Here is a 22,471-nt window from a genome sequence, read left to right as displayed (position 1 = left end):
TAGAGATGTTAACGGATGTAGAATTAATTCCAATGAAATGGTAGTTTCACTCTTTGGTTCTCGTTCCGTCTTCACCCCCTCTTCCTTGTCTGAGCAAGAAGCCGCATTTATATTTCTCACCAGATGCAATTAGAGCCTCTTAAAGCTTTTTCACACACTCACTGATGACTCATTTCTTGTGTGTGTGTGTGTGTGTGTGTGTGTGTGTGTGCGAGCGTGTGCGAGCGTGCGCGTGTGCTTGCATGCGTACGAGAGTGATCTCTGTCGTACACCGTTTCTCCTCAGCCATTGTTTTCCATCCACCTTTCCTCCTAAATCGACCGCAGCAACAAGCTGGCAGTGTTTGTGTACTCTCTGGACGGTCCCGTCTGCGACAGCGCGACCACACTCTGAACTTCTGAGTGAAAAAAGCCCAGAGAGTCATGACACACACACTCAGCCAGACGTGACTCAGTGTGCACACATCCCGGTGTTACCACATCTGTCCCAGCAGCTGTGAGTGTGTATGTATTAATGTGCCGCGGCGGGTTACGTGGTTTCAGTCACACCTGGCGAGCAAAAACAAAGCAACCCGACACCAACACAATTCAACACGACGGTTAATGCAACCTCCACAGTAGCAGCCCCCTTGCATCAGAGAGGCAGATTCCTTCATGCATTGCTGTATTAGGGATTTGACACAAGCTGCTCGTGTCTGCATATTGACAGGGCTCCATCCTTCAGTGGTTTTTTTTCATGAGCGCCGGGTCTATCCATTTGACATCAGCACTGAAGTTGCACGCACGACACAAACACCGCGGTCACGCTGCAGATGGCAGCTAAGGGAGCAGATTAAAAAAAATGTTTTAAATAAAACGTTAGACTGCTCATGTGCATGGCTTCAAATAACAATATGGTTATTGACAATAATCTGGGCAAGACAACAGCATGAGTTAGCCTTTGATATGATTCAGATCTACATGACGCACCGTACATGGGCTGAGGCTTCACTCGGATGTTGGGACTGGTGGCGGACCGTTAATGCCAATGACTTACTCCACATATGTTGTGACAGTTACTCCAATTAACAGAATAATCAGGCTCGGGGTCGACATGTGCCCCCCCCCTTGTCGTGCTTATTTGCCGCCGCGCTTGATATGCATGTGCGCTTCTGAAGAACAATGAGAACGATGAGGAGGAGAGACTGCTGAGACTCGTATGGGTGTGCCGTGGGAATGGCCATTCATTCTGTTGTTAAAAAATGAAATTAAACGCAAGGTATAAAGATGTTACTTGTATAGTGTAAAGATATTTGTCAGGCTACCGTAAAGCAAGGCAGAACAAAACTGGTGCTCGTTTCTGTTTTGTTGGGTATATTAATGGTTTTAAACCTCTGACATGTTTTGAACTCACAGGTCCTCATCTTTGCAAGGATAATAAAAGCATAATGACACTTGCAGGCCAATGTTTCTTCATCTGTTCATTCAGACTCGGATACATTGAGGCATCAAATTTGGAGGAAAAAAAAACGATAGTGTACAACTAATGTACATTTTGTCTGTGGTTCTTGCCTGACAAATGTGTCTTTCCTGTGAATGCTTTGTGCATCGTGAAGAGCGCGCCAAAGGATAAGGCCTCCGCATTTTTCTTATTGGTTTAACAAGTGCCATAGAGAGCCATTACCTCTGTGAGGAGTGAGCCACACTGTTGCACTGGATGATATAGTCCTTCATTACCCTGAACACACACACACACACAATGTAGTTTCTTCTGAGTCAGTGCTACATACTCCTGCTTTCCTGCTGCTGAAAACAGTGCCCAACAGACAACAGCAACAAAGCTTACAACAAAGCAAAACTACAACTCCCAGCTATTTGAGGAAATTACTTTTATATATATTATATATTACTTTTGATTTATATTATATGCTTGAGGTTTATGAAGCAGTTGTTTTGGCGTGTGTCACACAGTCCCTATCAACAGTGTTTTCTCAACTGCAATTAAACTGTAGATGTTCAAACGTTTTATGATTGATTTCTCATGTAAAACTACACATCGCTGAGAATGCTGATTGAACTCAACTGAACAACTGAATCTACAAGTTTTGTATTTGTGACTCGACTTTAAAGATTCCCTTCTCCCGTAGGACCTAATGGGTTTGGAAGTGAATGCATCAGACAGAGTAAGGACGTAGGAAAGAATCAAAATGAACATTTTTGTTTTGGTCTTTTCATCGCTTTTGTTGACAGTATAGCAATAAACTAGAGTTATGCCATTAGGTGCCATGCTATTAAACATGTCACACTAATATCCTGATTCACGCTGTGACCCTAAGCAGCTCGTACAGGTGCGAGTGTTGGTAGTCCCAAAGACAGTGAAATCTGTGCGCTTACATAACAAGCGCCATCGTCTGCTTTTTGAGCAGCCCTCCTAAGTGGCAAAGATACAAGAATATTAATAATAATAATAATAATAATCATTTAGTGAAAGATGAGATGGTTTTGGGCAGATACAGAAGGCGAAATTTCAGAAGTGCTAGAAGGGAGGAAAGAGATGCTTCCTTTCGCGCAAAACATTTTGACGGAGATGTCGCACTCGTCTCGCAAACCAAAATGATGGAAAGTGACGAGCAATTCAGTTAACACGAGCAGCGAGAGAGATGGCGAGAGAGGGCAGACGACTTGGAAAGAGCCCAGTGTCACTTTTGTGTGACATGGCTTTGGCTCATGTGAGTACATATACCACAGTGTGTGTGCGCGCATGTGTGTGTGTGTGTGGGTGTGTGTGTGTGTGTGTGTGTGTTAAAAAAAGAGAGACATTATTTCCATTTTCCACTTCGCGAGCAGCCCAGTATCCACCTCAAAGCGCCAGGTGGCCAAAGCCCTGCACAAACCCACGCAGCTGCTCTCTCATGTGCCCACGCAAACACACACACACACACACACACACACACACAAACAGCGAGTAGGCACACACTTTTTGCACAACAGACTTTGATGTCACAGACGCTGAACATATATTTCAGGGAAACGCGCGCGCGCACACTTTCGTGAGGCTTTATTTTGTACACAGAGATATCAGAATTAATCGCTTCGTCGAGCTGGGCTTATCCTCGCGCAGACACAGAAATCGTGGTATTAGATGCATTAATGCCCCGTGCTCATGAATATGCATAAGACGGTGATGTGCAACACGTACAGAGGATTACTTATGACAAACACTCTTGCTTTCTCGCCCCTCTCTTGCACTCCTTAGCACACGGAGAGAAAGGGTCGCACAACTCGGCTCACCCACACACTGACACACACATGCACGGTACAGGGTCATGTACCACGTGGTTTGTCTCCTCCACGCACACCATCCAGGAACTGCAGGGGTCACAGTGTACTATGTGGAGAGCCACGCGACGTGTGGCCATTTTCTTTTTTCCTCCCCCTGAGGTGCTAATTTAATCGTTTAAAAGGGGCCTTTTTATAGAAGCTCATGCACTCCGTACTTGCTAGCGAGAGCAAACCCCGGCGGCAGCCCACCAGCCTCCCTCCCCATTGCAAGAACAAATCACCCAACTTTACATTGTGTCACTGATGGACGTTGTCAAAATGTGGTATTGCTCGTTGAAGCAAGCAGACAACTGTAACTGGGTTTATTATTTAAAGACGGGGTATTATTGATCACATATTATACTCTAGTGCTCTGTAGATTGTGATGATAACATGACACTGTGCTCAATGAAGTGGATTACAGCCTGGTTTCTTGTTACAGTAAAGACAATATTCAACCCGGCGCCGGCCATCCCGGACCTGGATCCAGATTTCTACAGAGTCTCCGATGTGTTTTGCTGCAATGAGTCTGAGGTGATGAATCACACACGCGCACGCACACACACACACACACACACACACACACACACACAAACAACTCCGAGTGTTTCTCACACCAGCATTTAAACATCCTCACGCATTACCTCTGCCTTTCTCACACGTGCACACATGCACACTTACAAGGAAGCAAATAGGGAAAATCCCGTCCATACCCATGCAGAATTGTGGCAATTGACCAACTGTCCTTTCTCGCTCATATGCAGTTGTGTGGTGATAATTGTGGCAACATTTACCACCAAAGTTCTCCATAGTTTTTGAAACAGTCGGTTCCCGATTTTGTACAGAGGCACCTAAAAAGGCAGGCTCCTCGTTTTTAGCCAGCGACCTTGAAATGTTGCTGTTAAAATTCGATCCCAGACGGACATTTCAGTTGTGTCCCGTTGACTCTTTTTCAAAAGAAGAATCTTGAGAGAGGGGTCTTCAATATGCGCTCGATGGCTACATACACGAATGATGATTATTGTACCAAAAGACTGATGCTAAAGCTGCATGTTTCAGGAAGGAGGGTCAGCATCCTCACTGGGCGACCAGCCATGTAAAAGACATGGAAATAAAGAAACAGCATTGCTTTTTTATTGCATTAGTCAGAGTATTGTGATGAGCAAGAATGTAAGGTCAGACAGTATCTCAGTCTAACATAACCCTGCTTTTCTTCGTTGTTTTTATTGTTACTTTTAACGTTCGAGAAAAGAAAAAGCTTTTATAGGGTGAGAAATCGGACGTTACGTTGGCTGAGCTTGTTGGATTGTGAACTTGCCCAAATCCAACGCAGAGCAGAGCAGGACGGACCTGATGGGTCAATCCACTCCGGATTATTGGAGCGGCTGCAGTAAAAAAACAAAAATGTGCCCAATCACATCTTAGTTTACACTGGAAGACCCGTGCAGCCCTGAGTCAGGTACAGGCAGAAGTACGTGTATATAATTTTATGTTTTCTTCTTTGAAAGGAAAAGATCAAAGGTTTGAGATGTTATGAGCGCCCACACACACACACACACACACACACACACACACACACTCCCAACTTTATCTAACTCTACCTTGCGGGTGATGACCCCCACTAGTGCATCAATAACCCCTCGTGTAGCCTTTAGCCATACATGTAAACCCTCTGGTATGAAGACGGGAGTAAGTATCTCTCCACCCTTTTACAGTAAAGGCCGGTGTCATGGCACCTTGCGTCTTGACTGCCAGGCGGTGACAGATGAGCGACGGGGGGCAGGGATAGATGGGAATCGTAGTAGAAACAACAGGGCAGATGTGCCGTTCGACTGAGTCAGCCTCCCCCTCAGGGTAAAAGTGGAGGTGAGTTCGGCTCCATTTGATGTGGTGCTGCAGAGCGGAGAGACACCGTAGCCAGGTGTGGGGACATGAAAGGGAGAGTTGACGAAAATCTCAACCTTTTTCTCTACAGAGGTCAGGTCGTGGAGGTACAGTCATGTTACTCAGTACATCAACAGCACTAAAATATGAAAGTAGCACGTTGACTGACATTCCAAGTAAATGTAGACTTAAAAAAAAAAAGAATCTGTAAATATAGAATCATAATTAAAATATATTTCAAGTAAAAGGGAATTGGTCAACAGGCATTTTTATGTTTCATGCAGTTGAATTGATAATAGATTTCTATTTATATCATTATTCAAGTAACCGCTTCATTTACAAACAAAGAATCTTTATCATCAGCGCTACATGATTTAAAAAAGAAGACCGAAATTATGGGTTTTTTTGTTTGAAAAAAAAAAGGAAAACTAACTTGAGTGGACTGAACATGAACAAAGAAGCTCAATAAACCTTATCGTTTGACTCTTTCTCCGAATAAAGAGTCAATTCTTCATTTGACGTTTTCTTTAAAATGTTCCTCTTGAGACAATTTTTAGCAAATACTTATCAAACACATTATACATTTTAAAGTTAGCTTACCACATTAACACATTGGCCTTCTGGTTAATTAATTGCGGGATTATTCACAGTATAATATTAATATATACAGTTTGAAAATATTTATGTATTTGTCTTTTCACATACTTTATGGTGAATGGCACAACATGTTATGTATAAGCCCCATCAGCTAACATCGGGTCACCAACACCGACTTCTAACAGTTGAGATAAATTATGTTCCTGTAAATTAGAAGAAAAACTGACTGTATACATTATCATAATTTTGAATATGATTATATGATTTTGGCAATGCTCTCTGGAAGTCAAATTTGAGGGTTTTTTTCTATTGTATTTATTTGTACCTTTATTTGGAGCTTCACATTGTTTGAACAGATGATATATATTTCTGCATGTAACATAAGATTGATTCTGTAAATCTGTCTCTTCCCTACTCAAAATATGATTTAATACTTAAGACCTGACAAAATTTATACTAGTTTAAATGACAATATACACTTAAAAAAAAGATTTAACAGGGGGAAAAAAGAGACATCCTGTAAAAGAGATATTTTATGTGACAAAATGGAAAAGAATTTGGAATTTAGACCTAAACAATAAGCAAAGCAAAAATGAAATGTGCGTGTGTCCGTGTGTGTGTGTGTGTGTCCGTGTGTGTGTGTGTGTGTGTGTGTGATGAGAACATAATGATAAGAACAATTCGACTTTCTGATATTCTTGTACACAGAGCGAGGTAGATTGATTCTCTGCCCTGGTGTGAAGCTGATGACTAAGAAATCGGCTCTTTTTCTCTTCTGGCTTCTGACAGCACTGGGGTGGCTGCGGGCTCTGAAACCACGGATACACTCGGCGGTTTATTTTTCAACTGTCCACGGCCATTGTTCACTTTGACAGATCACAGAAGCATCGTATCCTCAGACCCCTATTCTCCGCGAGCATCAGCCGTGTCCTGACCCTCTCGTGTGGGGGTTATAGCCGGCACACACTCTGTACAGGTGTGTGTGCTATGTGTGTGTGTGATTGTGTGTGGTCTCACTGTACCATGCCCAGGCCGAGGGGGTGAGGGCGGGTGGTGTGGGGGGCTCAAGGATGACAGAGTGCAGGCACTCTTTGATCGTCAATCCGCGATCCTACGCTGGAGTGTGTGGTGGTGAGGGGAATTATCTTTGATGTCCACCTCCCGCGCTAACGTGGAGCCACGATTGTAGTCATCCACAGATGTGAAAGGATCTCACACACTTTCATTGTAGCTTGATGGCAGCATTAAGAAAGAAAAATGTGTTGTCACTTTTTATCCCTTTATGCTTTTGTTACTGTCAATACCTCTTAGCAGCTTAGAATAAACCACACAAAAATATCATGACTCACTTTGTTTTCTATTAGTTTCTTTACACTAACATAAGTAATTATTTCTAACGTTTTGTATTAGTGTGATATCCCTGAAGTATTCTAATGTTTGTATCAGTGTGATAGTGTTAAAATATATACACAAAAGCAAGAACACAAGTGAGAAACAAGTGATTGTACATTCAGCATTCATGCCAGTTTACAGTAAGACATGGGAGACAAAACCGACAATTCATTGCATTATCAGAAATGAAAAAAGGCATTCCACAACATAATGATTGTCTATGTGCCATGTGTCTGTATGTGTGTAGGTGTTTAAGTGTGAGAGGGGGAGAGATGAAGAAGACAAAGTAAATGCTCAATTAAGAAGAATAATACATAATGTCATACATATCAAAACAAATATCATACAATTATTTAATTTCTTTCTTGTTGTTGTTACCATTTTCACAACATTTTTAATGTGCGTACTTTCAAATATCGGGCTCCAAAATCTCACTGTGCGCATACAACAAAAAATCGAAATTAATACTTCATCCAGCATTGCAACAGTTTATATTTTCATAACTAATTTTTTTTTTTTGAAATTGTTGCGTTTTAGTCATTTCTTGACAATTATTCAACAAAGCCTACACATGACAAAAGTCAGTATTTAAACTGATTTGGAGCAATAATGACATAAAAATGTTCCATGTTATTTATATGGCTTTACATTACAGTAAATAATAAAGACAAAAGGATGAACGTCAGTTCACCTAAAATACAATAAGCCACGTTGAAGCTGTGGTTCTGAAAAGCACGAAAAATGAAACCGGTTTTACAGACACTCATTTTGACAATAATCAAAAGGAAAGAAATGGTATTGCCTTTTTTCCCTTTTTTTCTCTCTTCCCACTATCGACGTGCAGGGCAGTGTTGGAAAAGTGATGTGGAAATGGTAAAAGAAGGAGAAAATGCTTTCTATAAACTAACTGCAGTCAATATCTATTTATATAATACTATTAACTAAACATCTAGCTATTTGTATCTGGATATCAAATATGCTCTGAAAAAATCTACAGAGAAGAAGTAAATTTCAGCCTGGATAAAGTATGGAATTTTGAAATGGAAAATGTATAGGAACCCTGAAACCCTTAACTATGAAGAGCAAGTAATAGTTAGTAATGTCAGTCAGTCAGTGAGAACTGATGTGAAAAATAAAACTATTGAAAGATAATTATTATACAGATATAATAGTCACACAAATGGTTAACGTCATCACCAAAATACCGAAAAACTGGTATTTCTCTGAAGATATTTTCTTTTCCTCAGTCATGCTCCAAAATAAACGTTCGCTGTAGTTTCCTCTCAGAGGATAATATTGCGCGGATCTTTATGAGGGGTGGTGGTGCCACTTACTCTGGACAGGACCGCTGGGGTTCTGACTTTTTCCCCTTACGTTCCTCAAACATCAGCTGTTGAGTCCTGCTCTGTCACCGTTGAGTCACTTCTGGGCCAGATGAAGCAGCCTGACTCACACCAGAGCTGTTAGTACAAAACAGTAAACTATCACAAGCGAGCCACAGACTTGTAAAAGCTTACTCATGAGGGACCACTAGACAATAAATGGTCGTGAGGTACTGAACTGTGTTCAACAAAGTATATATATATATATATTATTTTTTTTAAAACACAGTCCTTGATACTGTGCCTTGGGGAATTCCCAGAATGCAGTTCCTTATTTATCCACCCAGTATCCCACACCACTGCTGGTTTTGCTCATCTTTCATTTCGGTTCCAAACCTCTGATTAACTTGGCTCCCTGACCCAGAAAAGAAAAATAACACACAACGGCTTAGCAGAATTTTTTTTTTAAGTAAATAGTGTTTCATCATAATCTCATACAAAATGAGATGAACGTGTAAATGTGAATTGTGACTAAAATTGTTTTGTATACACGATTATACATTATGTTGCGCGGCGTATTACCCCTGCACTTCTGCCACTGTCTCCGTGCAGGCGGAGCTGCTGACCGGTTCCTCTGTAGCCAATGTGGAGGAGGCATGTCGGGCCGGGCAGGAGCTGCTGAAGCGAGGCTGTGGGTCCGTCATAATCACGTTGGGACCTCAAGGCTGCGTGGTGCTCAAGGCACGGGAGTCTTCCCCAAAACATGTTCCAACGGCTGCGGTCACGGCAGTGGACACCACAGTAAGTGTGACGAATACAGTGCATATGTATTCATAAGAACTGGTAAATATTGTTCTGTTATTTGGTGTATCGTCAAATGTTACTCCATTGCTCGTTTTGGTCCAACAAAGATAGTTCACATTTTTCAGTCAGTAAATTCTCAAATTTTAGAGGCTTGAAACCAGAGAAAGTTCAGTATGTATATAAATAGTTTGTTGGTCCACTGTTCTGGTCCAGACAAATGTCTCAGCAGCTATTAGATGGATTGCAATTAAATTGTGTGCAGACGTCCATGGTGGGTTAAATTCTACTGACTTTTATCTAGGACCGCCAATAAGTTCGATTTTTAATTTTTTGGAGGGTGGGGTGTAATGTCTTTGCAACAAAAATTTGGGTCACACATTGATGTTCACCTCAGGATGAGTAGCTGGGCCCTGAACTTTTCATCTACAGCCATCTTTAGATCCAATATTTAATACGTTGTAAGGTAGATGAACAACAGAAATATAATCTACATCTATTGTGATAATCTATTAATCAATGGACCAATTTTCAGCCTCAGATGTACGCGGTGTTTATTTCCAAATAGCAAATATGATCGATTTTTAGCACAGCCTCACAGAACTTGTGTAGACTTGTTTTCTTTTTTTAAATTTATTTTATTTGTATTTTTATTTCCAGATATGTTTGTTGTCTATTTCAATTTTAACAATATAAAAGAGAAAAGTAAGGCAAATTGTCAAACATTAGAAGCTCAAACCAGAAATAGTAAATACAAATATATAATTTACAATTTTTTAAACTATTTTTACTATTTTGTATATTAAAGTCATTCTTCATCCAATAATATTTTCAAAGATTTGTAAGCATGGCAGTAACATTTTAGCAATATGTAATACTATTTGCCATCAAAATGTCCATATGTATTTCTTTTATTTCTACAACAGCATATGGATGAAAGGATTCACTATTCAAGTACAAAAAAGGTAAAGCTAGGTAAAAGGAACAAAATGTTGTAAATGGAAAATTATGCAATCCAGCCCACGCCTCACTGTATTACAGACACCGGGAGGAATTAGTTAACAGCAGTAACAGGGGGAGGGTGGGAGGGGGGGTGTTTTTCGCAGAAAATCCTCAGATTCAACTAATGCTGCTGTTCCATAACGAAACTCTGTCGCACATAAGGCGTTTTTCTGTCCATTCATCATCCGTTGCCTCAGCCTGTTGCTCAAGTGGAACGTTTTAAGAACAGTGGGTATGTGGTGACCGCCGGCCGCTTCCCCTCCCTGACTCTAATCTTTAAAAGAGGCCAGCGTCACTTGACTCATTTCACAACGGCCTCTGTGGGTTGTCGGCGTCACAGGAGCCCCGGCGCGATGTGTGCGTTTCCTGTCTCTGGAGGGGTTTTTGCGGGTCCCGCGTTCAACCGACAAAATACGTCATCGCACAAAGGTGTTAATCAACGCTTTGTCGTGACCAGGTTAGATTAAAGCGCCCCGATTGTTTGTGTAATGGCTTCTTTAACGGAACAGTTCCCCCGGGGACTTTTATTGTGCCGCAATTTCCAAATCGTAAAAACAGGAGTGAAGCAGTCACAAGCGTGCAGTCGTAGCTTCTTTTTTTTTTACGTGAGAAAAAGCCACATCAGATTGTGTGACAGCGTAATGTGTAGGGAGAGAAAAGAAACACACACGCGAGTGTTGTGGTGGGTTTCCAGACTCACTCCGGAGGAACTGCAGCCGAACCAAGCACCGGTGTCTACTTGTTATCCCAGGTCACTTTGGCATTTCAAGAACAAAGGGCACCGCGCTCTTTAACGGTGCGTGACCTCCTTTCATGGCCCCACATTTCGAAGCAGACAGACATAACTTAGGCTTATTCACCGTCTTCGCTCTCCCCACTTGCCACTTCCCAAAAGCCCCCAGGAGAACTTACCCAGCAACCCCCCCCCCCCCCCCCTGCCATGACTCACCTCTTGGGCTTGCATCAGTCAGCAGAACGCTGTGGTCGCGCCTGCTGCACATCCACACACACACACACACACACACACACACACACACCCCTTCTTTTCTTTGATGGGCCCATAAATTCTGAAGCGTTTAACTCTTTTGGACATCATAATCCCTCTTCCAGTAAAGCCGTTTCTTTTTTACTGGAGAAAGGGGGAAAAAAAACAGGTTGTTATCAAGATCATTATTCACTTCTCTCTTCTTGTAACTCAGGCCTCTTGGGTATGATTACTGTACCTATTTCATGCTTTGATTTTGCTGTGTTTGTTATGGTTTTTTCCCCGTCGCAGTAGTGACGGATATTTTTGTGAAAAGACTGGCCGCAACATTGTCAGCAGCAGGTTGGTTTTTTTCTTGCTCTTGTTCTGCGCCGTCACTAGTATCAGATAGTGAATTGTTGAGGCCGTGAAAATGTTTCAGTCTCAACACAGTGAGTCACCCGCGGGTTTCTTGCTATTTTTCGCGAGGCTACTGTTCGCCTGGGTGCCGCCCGGTAGCCCGACAAGCTACTATTCTGAACAATCAGGCAATCCACCTTTTGTTTGGACAATTATGACTTGGGTGCATGTCGTCACCTGTCCCAGATGGAATATGTAAATTTGAATGATGGAGCTTCGGGTATACGGTTGCTAATCATTTTGCTTTCTCCTGACGGTAACTATTTCATCATTTGCTCCTCCTGCGTCCGTCTGAATAACACATTTTGGAAAAGGGCTAACGCAATTATGGACTGAGTCAGGGTTGGAAATCTGGGTGAATAACAAAGCAAATCCACTCATCGACTGTGGGTATCCCCTCCCCCATCCCTGCCGCCTTATCCGTTTGTTTCTCTTTTGTCTTAAATTGAGTGCAGGCTTCCCTCGCTGAGATCAGAGCCTTGGCTGTTTTTTGTGTGGACAGTTAGATGAGGTTAAAGCTCTCACACACACACACACACACACACACACAGTGCCTTTAAGCCCTGGCAGGACTTGGGTGGCCTCGGTTTCCACTGCTCCGGGAGGTCCACTGTGTAAGGGGAAAGGTAGACGGTGCTTCTCGAAAACCAGACATTACAGCTGTACGGTCAAATTATTCCCAGTCCTCTCCTATGACTGGACACGCGTATGGACCAATTGCACGAAGCCTTCCTGGACGCTCGGGGTAAGGGAATACCTCCTGAGCATCGCATTCCTCAACTCCTGCAAACTCTGGGTCAGCATGACACAATGAGAAAACAGCCACATCACCATGTTTTTAATGGACTGCACATGCCGCAGCAGCTGCAGCAGCTGCAGTACAGCAGCCCAGATGTTGGGCCAGTCGTCTGCCAGTGCCTTGTCACGTTGATCACTGTTGTACACAAAGTAAGAATGAGACTTAATCTTTCATGGCACTTTTCACTACGATAAAAGGACGATAAAAACTTTTTTTTGATCAAATCATAAAAGAAAGTCTGTGTAGAATTGAAGTTGTTATTTTTTTTGCAGAAATTGACGATAATATTCATGGAGATGTTTCGACTGCAGTACAATCGCCTGAAACTGAAAGAATCATTGTGTTTTCGTTCGAATGGGCTCTTTATATCTACATCGGGGAGCGGGTCCTCTTCCATGGAGTCCGCCATGCTGCGCCACCGTGTTTCTACAGTAGCCCAGAACAGACGAATAGCTCAGAAATACAGCCTTTGTCTGAAAGGTAATCAAAGTACTTTTTAGTCAATCTTAGAATAAACGGGGAAACATGAACATGTCTTGGGGACCGAGAGAGGAGCGGAGCTTCAGCTTCTTTTTTCGGGGGTTTGCCATTCACAGTCAGACGCGTTCACAACTGCAGGAAACCTTCCAGAACATTCGGGCGAGGGGTGGAGCCCGGGTGAAGCGCCCACTCGCTCGCCATGAATTTTCCAGAGAATCATTGCGGTCATTTTCCCGGAAATGTTCCTAGGGGGCTGGCAGGGCATGTCTGAAAGTGGCTGCAATTGGGTGAACAAAAGGGTGAGAAAGGGTCAGGTCAAAAGCACTGCAGACGGATCAAAAGGAAACGAAGCTCTAAGTGGTCAGATTGAACGTGGTTGATCCCTCGTGGCTTCAGGGGAGTCGTCCCCAGCTGTTCGTCAGTTTGACAGGAAGCTTCTGGACGTGGAAGCCACTGTGAGTCATCGTTGCCCCTTAGTTGCTCTTTGCTCTCCCCGGGGTGGCTTTCATTGACGACGGCTGGAGGGCTTCGGGAGTTTACCGCACACGGCTCCGTTTGTCATACAAGGACGAGAGTCAAGATCGCAGGGGGCCTCCGGGCGAGGAGTACAGTGACGGGCTCCGGAGGCTCGAATGGTTCAGTCGGTGCAGCAGATTGCAGCGTGGAAGACATGAAAGCGGGGAGCCCCTTATGAGATCTGCGTTTTCTATAGGTGTTGGTTTTTCTGCGGTCTGTGTTTTTTTTTTGCGCTCATCGCTGCGATGTTTCCGCGCTGCACTTTGCAAAGATCACTTGTCAATCAAAGTGCGTGGGCGCCGCTGCTGTCTTTGTCCTTGGATTTTTTTGTTGATGGACTTCTGAGTTTATGAATGCGCCTCTTTGTTTGTCTGTAGAGCCGTGGCAGTTATTGCTGCTTATGTTAACTGTGCAGTTGTTCTCCTGTTCATTCCAAACACACACACGCGCATGCACGCACGCACGCACGCACGCTCCTGCTGCTGCCAGAAGCATTTAGAAACAGAAAGGTCACTTCCCTGGAGTATTGACATTGGAAGTCTACCGGTGACAAAATGTTCCTGGCAGCAAAATGGAACTCTTTCGGTGGCTACAGGTTTGTCAGTGTTGTGATGAATTGACCCCAAGTTGACGCATGATAAAATACTTCAGTCACATTAACGAAGCGAAAAAGTTTCTCATCACGTGCTTGCATTGTCGCGTCACACCACAAAACACATCGAGCAGCAGAGGACTTCAGAGACGGCCCTCTCTTAATTTGGTGAGCTCCTCACAGACACATCCTAATTTTCGAACTTCAGTCGGAGAACGCCGCGGAGGTCAAGATGCTGCGGACGGAGCCGACCAGCAGGAGTGTCACAGCTCATCTGCGCCAAGCGCTTGTGTCACTTGATTGACGGGCCTCCAGATGTAACCTTCACCAATCCGTGTCGAGGGCAGCGGCGGCGGGGCTGAAGGGGGTTAGCGCTTGTCAGCCTCATTGAGCTTCATTCACCAGATCCAGTGGCGTCACATGCCAGTCTTAAGGACGGAGACGTTGTTAGTAAGACGGGGGAAAGGTCGGACGGTGGATCGCACAGTCGAATGGGTGAAGAGTTGTGTATTACCGCCATATAGGATTTTGAATTTTGAATCAGGTTCAAGGGGCAGATCCTTACACATCCCGTGTGTAGGATTGTAGAGCATCTAGTGGCAGAAATGTTAAATAGTATTCATAATGCTGTTTTTGTGTATAATCTAAAACTAAGAAGCGTTGTTTTCCTTTTGCTTAGAATGAGCCCTTTACTGTATATCTACAACAGGAGTGGGTCCTCTTCCACTTGAGTTCGCCATGTTTCTACAGTAGCCCACAACGGGACAAAACAAAAACACAGCATTTCACATTTTCACGTTACCTTAAGGCCATCTGTATGTATTAAACAATTCTGTACGGCTGATGTTGTGTTTTTTTGTTTTTGCCCAACAAAGTTGAAATACTTCTGTCAGGAATTCTTGTTCTGCTAAACATTACACATAATCTAATTAGAATAACGTCTTGAAATGGGGACATGATGAAGGGTGATGTATTTCTGAGAAAAAATAATGTTTGTTGAATTGGGTTAGTTGAGACTTTTGTTTATGAGTCTTCACACTGGAGCAGATTTAATTGCGGCGGCAGTTGAGTTTTGTTCTCTTCTGAATGATTTGACCGAATCATGTTGTTTTGTTTTGTCCCCACCCTGACAAGAATACATGTCCATGAACATAATAACATGTTGGCAATTAACACATTTAGCCATAAATACAAGTTGAGCTTTTATAAAAACACGCTTTGGCCCAACCCGATCTTAGTCTGACTAGACAAAGGTGGTTGTTTTTGCAGGGATTTGGTCCTAGATTAACAGGGGATTTGAAACATAAAAGAAATTTACCTAGGCATGATAATAATAATAATAATAATGCGGTGGCCTTGATTATAGAAACCCTAACCTGGTGTCTACCAAAGAATACAGTTTGGTAATGCTGGCCTCTACATGTTAGCGTGTTCAAGCATCCAACCCCCCGCTCGGGCGGTATCATCGTTTCAGACGTGTGAACCGGGAGCCGGGCCATGAGCTAAACCAGTGGGACGGCTTCACCAAAGCCTTATTCCCAAATGCCGGCTGCGTTGTAGCCCTGCCCAACTGCCAGACAGGAGACATAAACACACCACGGCTTTAAACATGGAAATCCAGCAGGCCTGTGAAATGTTTCAGCTCTGATCTCACTCTTTCCAGCATCTCTTCCAGTCCAGGAGTGGTACACCAGTGGCGTACACTGGGGTGGGGGTGGGGTGCACGAATGCCCCTTTTTTTAAATGTCAAATCAGAGAAAGATATTTCCGTAATACTTAATACTATGCTTGTGTCTATTATCTGGTTGAACAAAGATTTGAGATGATAGCAGTTCAGGTGCCCTGTCTAACATGGACCCTGTTTGACCCCTGTTCCTAAAGTGCCCCACACGTTACAGGGCATGCCCCCCCCCCCCCTGCCCGGACGGGGTTAGGATTAGGGTTTCTGGCCTCGTGTCACTGAATCATCCCACACAACTGACAACCTTTACTCGGATAAAAGAGCTACTTTGAGGTCGGAGGGCGATGGGCTAACAGAGGTGCTCAGAGTGCAATGAACTAGTTTGAGAGCCAACGTGATGAGTAATGGAGCAGGCTTGTGAGAACCAGTGTCGGGGGGGGGCATTTGTGGTTAAACATGAGTATGTCGCCACATACCATTGTGCCTTTTCCCATCAGTGAAACCCTCACCCCCTTTTCTTTTTTTTTTACTTGGTGTCCCGTCCCAGCCAGACCCCTCCAGGGCGTAGACGGCACATTCCATCTCTATCAATAGATGAGCAGGGGGGAAAGAAAGATGATTAATGTCTCCATAGAGATAGCCAAAACCAGAGCTGTTGGCAGTTATGGTGAAGCCACAGACTGGTGATAAAGGCCTGCATGTGCTATTCTGCTGACTGGAAAAACTAGTAGCTGCTACTGAGCCCCCCTTTTTTGGGGGAAGATTTGATCATTGTTTGAGAACATTTTTGAAGCAATGAATTAGTTCATTTGTTCCTTAATTCATACATTTTTGTTTAAATAAAACCTAGTCGTTGAAATAGATAGAAATCAATCGAACGCTAATACACTGGGTTTTTCCATGTCTTCAGTATAAAATATTATGCTTTACAAATGCTGTGTACTTGTCATAGCACATTAAAGATGTTAATTGTGCTTCTAATCTAATTTATCATTCTAGCAATATGGCACTGTCGTGAATATGATAATACAGGTGTTTCTGACTCTAGACATTGGACAAAACTTCAGTAACCCAATCCTACTGGTTGAGGCTTCAAGTTACACTACAAGAGCTGCAAAAAAAAAAAAAAAAAAAAAAAAAAAAAAACAGCTGACAAATGCCATAGCACCCCCTACTGTTCACAGTGTACTGAATTTGAAAGCGGGCCCTCCCATCTGGTCACACTTTTCACCAAGACTGTCCCTGTGATTGTCAAAGTACAGAACAAAACATTTCAAAAGAAAAAACTTTGAGATAAATCCTATTTTTGAATGACCACTGACAATCCCCCTCATATGCACTGCTTACCCAGATGTAATGATCCTGAGGAGTTGGACCACAGGTAAAATTGTTATTATATTGTTTCCCCACAGGGTGCTGGAGACAGCTTCATTGGTGCACTGGCGTTTTACATGGCTCGTGATCCTACAATGCCTCTGGAGGAGATGGCCCGCAGAGCCAATGAGGTGGCAGGAGTGAGCGTGCAGGCTGTCGGCACGCAGGTGTCTTACCCCTTCAAACGGGACCTGCCAGCGGAACTGTTCTGAGAACAGCGCACAAGCGAGAACACTCCACCTGGGACGGATCTGGACAGGGCCGTGTTGACATTGAACACTTTTACATTATTATACAATGAGCTGCCTCTGAATAAGAATAGTTTCATGACACTACTGAGGATTGTTAGTGATGTAACATATGTTGTTTTAAACTAACGCTGAACATGACTTCAATGAGACTCAACATCCCTCACCTATGAGTAGTGCCTAAGTGATATGTGACATAAGCGACATTGCTACTAACAAGTGTAAGTAATTTTTTTCAACAACTTTTTTTTATCTGAATCATTTTTAAACGGTTTAATAATTGACAAGCATCTTAACACGAAAGTGGTCGACTGTACATAATTGACACAAACGATATTTCTTGAATTCAAATAAATTTACTAAACAAGCAGTAGTTTGAGTGATTCGGGGGAAATAATGACTGTCGAAGCTCGGTCCGGGTTTGCATCGTGATGAACTGGTGCAGTGAGAAGGGCAGAGGCCTTCGGACCGATCCAAGAAGAAATGCTCTGAACACAAATAGGTCGGCCGACCACGAATGTTGACTGACAAACACCTTGTGTAATCCAAAACAATAGAAATCGTCTGTTTAAACCTTGTAGGTCCATGTTGTCCATATACTTTTGGGCATTGTTAAATTGATCGGATCTTCCTTTTCTCGAAGAATAAGACATGCTTGTTCACTGCAAAGAGGGAAAGAAAAGACGATTTTAAATTTAAGTCACAGCGTTTGAACAGAATGAAACATTTTATGTATACAATGTAAACAGTTAAGTGTGGAGGAGAATGGGTGGTGCACAGCAGAAATATAAGCTTGGAACCGACAGGATTTAAAAAGGGGTAAAGTTACAAATTTACTGGAGCTCCTGTCAACAACTTACTTTGCAGGTAAAATAATGTACAATACCAACTGAATATGAAATTTAATCAGCTCATATCAGATCCACAATGTGATATTAAAGAATGACACTGTTTTAGTTAAAACATTTGACTAACGGACCTGTGTTTCCCCTACCATTAAATTGGGGGGGGTGCCCCCCCTGAAAAGTCATATTAATCTTAATTCATTTTTTTTTTTACATATAATGCCAAGCAGAAGTAATTTAAGTTCACATTCTTTCTACAACTTATTCCTGTATAAAAGATTGAGGGTGAAACTTAACGTGATTTGTGAAACCTAACCTTAATGAGCCCTAACCCCCCTTCTGCCTGTCATAGTCATACAGTCAAGTATTGACAGCGCTTCACTTGTTCCACATTTTGTTATGTTACAGCCTTATTCCAGAATGGATTAAATTCATTTTTTTCCTCAAAATTCTACACAAAATACCCCATAATGACAAAGTGAAAAAAGTTTGTTTGATTTTTTTGCTAATTTATTAAAAAAAATTAAGAACGAAGTATTCACAGCCTTTGCTCAATACTTTGTTTGAGCACCTTTTGCACCCATTACAGCCTCAACTCTTTTAGAATATGATGCTACAAGCTTGGCACCTATTTTTGGGCAGCTTCTCACATTCACAGAGTTGTCCCGTAGCCACTCCTTTGTTATCTGAGCTATGTGCTTATGGTCGCTGCACTGTTGGAAGATGAACATTCGTCCCAGTCTGAGGTCCAGAGCGCTCGGGAGCAGGGTTTTTCATCAAGGATGTCTCTGTACATCGCTGCATTCATCTTTCTCTCGATCCTGACTAGTCTCCCAGTTCCTGCTGCTGAAAAACATCCCCACAGCACCATGCTGCCACCGCCATGCTTCACTGTCGGGATGGTACTGGCCAGGTGATGAGCGGTGCCTGGTTTCCTCCAGACATGACGCTTGGCATTCAGGCCAAAGAGTTGAATCTTTGTTTCATCAGACCAGAGAATTTTGTTTCTCATGGTCAGAGTCCTTCAGGTGCCTTTTGGCAAACTCCAGACGGGCTGTCATGTGCCTTTTACTGAGGAGTGGCTTCCGTCCGGCCACTCTACCATACAGGCCTGATTGGTGGAGTGCTGCAGAGATGGTTGTTATTCTGGAAGGTTCTCCTCTCTCCACAGAGAAACGCTGGAGCTCTGTCAGAGTGAACATCGGGTTCTTGGTCACCCTGACTAAGGCCCTTCTCCCCCGATCGCTCAGTTTGGCCGGGCGGCCAGCTCTAGGAAGAGTCCTGGTGTTTCCAATCTTCTTCCATTTACGGATGATGGAGGCCACTGTGCTCATTGGGACCTTCAATGCTCCAAAAATATTTCTGTACCCTTCCCCAGATCTGTGCCTCGATACAATCGTGTCTCTGAGGTATACAGACTATTCCTCTGACTTCATGTCTTGGTTTGTGCTCTGTCAGTTGTGGGACCTTATATAGACACAGGTGTGTGCCTTTCCAAATCATGTCCAATCAACTGAATTGACCACAGGTGAGCTCCAATCTCAAGGATGATCAGTGGAAACAGGAAGCACCTGAGCTCAAAGGCTGTGAATACTTATGTACATGTTGTATTTTGATTCAAAATTTCAAACAAACCTTTTTTTCAATTTATCATTACGGGGGTATTGTGTGTAGAATTTTGAGGAAAAATTAATGAATTTAATCCATTTTGGAATAAGGCTGTAACATAACAAAATGTGGAAAAAGTGAGGCGCCATGAATACTTTCCAGAACTACGGCTCTGTAGGTACTTCCATAGTTATCCAGACCTGGAAATGAGTCATATCAAAATCCATACTTTCCTATACTGTGTAGGAACCCTGAATACTTTAAAATCATTAAGTCACCATGCATAGGTCTCTTCCAATATAAGTTGATTCAATTAATTATGATAATTACGATAAATTTCTTCCTGTAGGGTTTCCAATATAGTAATTGAGATTGTCCCTTTGACTAAGCAGGACTCGCTTTGAGATTGCTTTTAGCAATGGAAAGTGCTCTATAAATGAACTTTATTATTATAATTATTATTATTATTATTATTATTATTATTATTAAGCAATAGATTATTAAACAGACAGTTTCCAATGGGCAGACACGGGTGCCAACACTGCCACTGAAAGACACAAGAATTAAATTTTTTGTCAGATTACAACTTTCTTTGCTGCTTCAATTAACACAGGCTTGTCAAGCATTCTGTTAGAACTAAGTGGGGACATGATATGACATGAATTTGGTAGATGATTAGACCTGTCACGATAATTAGATTATCGACTTATCGCATGATACATGAATATGAACTCAATACATTTTTATTGACCTCAATACATCTGCGTGTTTGTTGACATAAGAATGAATGTCAACAATAATTCCAGCTAGTTTCTGGATTCTATCCTCTCTCTGGTTTGGTCTATAAAATGTCAGAAAAATAGGGATTTCTTAATATTTGTAAGAAAAATTGCTTGATTTGTCTGAGGCCTAAACACAAGCATAAACTTTGGATGACATATTTCTCAGAAGCAATGCAAATTGTGTAGGACTTGCAGGCGCAAGAACCAAGCTCGCGTGATTCTGTAAAACAAAAAAAAAGGTCTTAAAAGGACAATAATGTCAATCATTTCTGGGATGATATACCGTGCAACAAAACGTCTTTATCGTGACAGGCCCGGGTATCTGTATATTTTTTCCCAAAGAGAGTTATTATCATTATCACTAGTAATAACAACAAAATAATTGTAATTTTAAGTATCAGTATGGTAGAGATTAAAGCGGCGGCTGTACAACTGTCCTCTCCCTCTCTCCCTCTCCTCCCACCCTCTTTCTGCCCACCTCTCCTCTCTTCCTCCTCTCTCTCCTCACCCCAACCGGTCGAGACAGATGACCGCTCACAACTGAGTCTGGTTCTGTCAGAGATTTCTTCCTGTTAAAAGGGAGTTTTTCCTCTCCCCCGTCGCCAAGTGCTTTGCTCATTGTGGGATTTGACGAGTTTTCCCTGTAATATTGTAATATTGACCTCACTATGTAACGTGCCTTGAGACAATGTATGTTGTGATTTGGCGCTGTACAAATAAAATTGAATTGAATTGAACCAAACAACAACATCTCCATCCAAACAGGAGGGGGCAAGAGGCTTGGGTTTAGTAGCCGGACACGGGGCATTTCACTTAATAATAATAGGGCGTTTTCACGTGTATCTACAGATGGTTTATCATACATTACCGAGTGGATCGTGTTTGCGTATGACCATTTTGTCTTTGAGACGGTTCCTCTTGGTGTTGAAGAAGTAGCCGGTGCCCGCGGCGCTCATCATCTGCACCAGGACGGTCCTGACGGGAGACAAACGCCGGGTAGGATCACCGTGGCTGCAGAAAGGCCGCGTCGTGCATGTACATGATTATGATGCATGCGAAGGTGGCAGTGGTAATTGCATTCACTTACTTTGACTTTGCCTTGGCCACTGGGACATGGAAGAAAAACAGAGCACACGTGTGTGTGTGTGTGTGTGTGTTAATGATGAGGAATCACACGATTTGTTTTTTTTGAAGTTGTGATTATGTATTCGGGAAGGAAGGCTAGCCGCTACAGCTAACAGCTAATTACACAATCACAGATAATAAGCGTGGCAACACGACAACGTCGGAACATTTTACAATGAAAGCGCACAGATAAATAGCAATAGCAATTATTGTCTGACGAGGAAAACTTCAACGACTTCATGTTGGCTGTACAGTAGTCACACTGCGGAGTTAGCTCACCGCTAGCTAAGTTTGGTCTAACGGTTTCTCTCGTTTGGCTTCTTTTGACCAAACCCCGCGCGAGCATGTCTCTTCAACTCTCTTCAAATGTCTACGAACAATGATCGAAATACGTACAGTTTACGGTGGTAAGGAACATCTTGCAGACTCTCTTCCACTGCCCACACACAGCATGAAAACACAACACTGCGGACCACGGTAAGTCACATTGAGGATTTAGAACATCCGGTTCAACAACCACTTCCGGGTCTTCTTAAAGGTGTAGTTCACCAAAATATTCTCCGTAACACGTTCACCGTTTTAGAGTAACACCATAGCCTCTATTGGCGACATTGAAAGGTCTCTTATTTCAAATTACTAGTCACTCAATGTATTGTAGTAACTAACCCGTGTGGATATAATGTAAAAATACTCACAGCTGGCCTTTGCCTATTTTGGGCCCTTACCAGAATTTAATTTGG

The 22,471-nt window shown here is 42.7% G+C and overlaps 2 protein-coding genes across 5 annotated transcripts in view; one reads left to right on the top strand and one right to left on the bottom strand.

The window, feature by feature from the left end:
- The window catches only part of rbks (ribokinase), a 34,983-nt gene extending 17,242 nt beyond the window's left edge, over positions 1 to 17,741 (top strand). For all 3 annotated transcript variants that reach the window (XM_035609715.2, XM_035609714.2, XM_035609716.2), the window contains 3 exons: positions 3,742 to 3,833; positions 9,107 to 9,295; positions 17,162 to 17,741. In XM_035609715.2, the coding sequence (XP_035465608.1) occupies positions 3,742 to 3,833; positions 9,107 to 9,295; positions 17,162 to 17,335 (455 nt within the window). In that variant the 3' untranslated portion in view covers positions 17,336 to 17,741. The remainder of the gene's footprint in view (positions 1 to 3,741; positions 3,834 to 9,106; positions 9,296 to 17,161) is intronic.
- On the bottom strand, positions 17,630 to 22,251 carry mrpl33 (mitochondrial ribosomal protein L33). Of its 2 annotated transcripts, none has more exons than XM_035609717.2 (4): positions 22,128 to 22,251; positions 21,694 to 21,712; positions 21,475 to 21,617; positions 17,630 to 18,033 (listed from the first exon to the last, which is right to left on the bottom strand). In XM_035609717.2, the coding sequence occupies exons 1-4, from the start codon at positions 22,147 to 22,149 to the stop codon at positions 17,984 to 17,986; spliced, it is 234 nt and encodes a 77-aa protein (XP_035465610.1). In that variant the 5' UTR covers positions 22,150 to 22,251; the 3' UTR covers positions 17,630 to 17,983. The 2 variants fall into 2 exon arrangements, with proteins under 2 accessions (XP_035465610.1, XP_035465611.1); XM_035609718.2 differs by having other exon boundaries at positions 21,475 to 21,581; positions 22,128 to 22,247.
- Positions 22,252 to 22,471: the final 220 nt, after the last annotated feature.

The sequence above is a fragment of the Scophthalmus maximus genome, chromosome 15, assembly GCF_022379125.1.
Source record: "Scophthalmus maximus strain ysfricsl-2021 chromosome 15, ASM2237912v1, whole genome shotgun sequence".
Classification (NCBI taxonomy): domain Eukaryota; kingdom Metazoa; phylum Chordata; class Actinopteri; order Pleuronectiformes; family Scophthalmidae; genus Scophthalmus; species Scophthalmus maximus.
This window is presented reverse-complemented; position numbering and strand designations above follow the sequence as displayed.

What these genes read in the sequence shown, in the direction of transcription:
- mrpl33 (XM_035609717.2), bottom strand. Translation starts at nt 22,149, where the DNA reads ATGTTCCTTACCACCGTAAACT. An exon ending in ACGCAAACACGATCCACTCG is followed by an intron (nt 18,034 to 21,474) that starts GTAATGTATGAT and finishes CCCTCTTTGCAG; the next exon opens with TGAACAAGCATGTCTTATTC.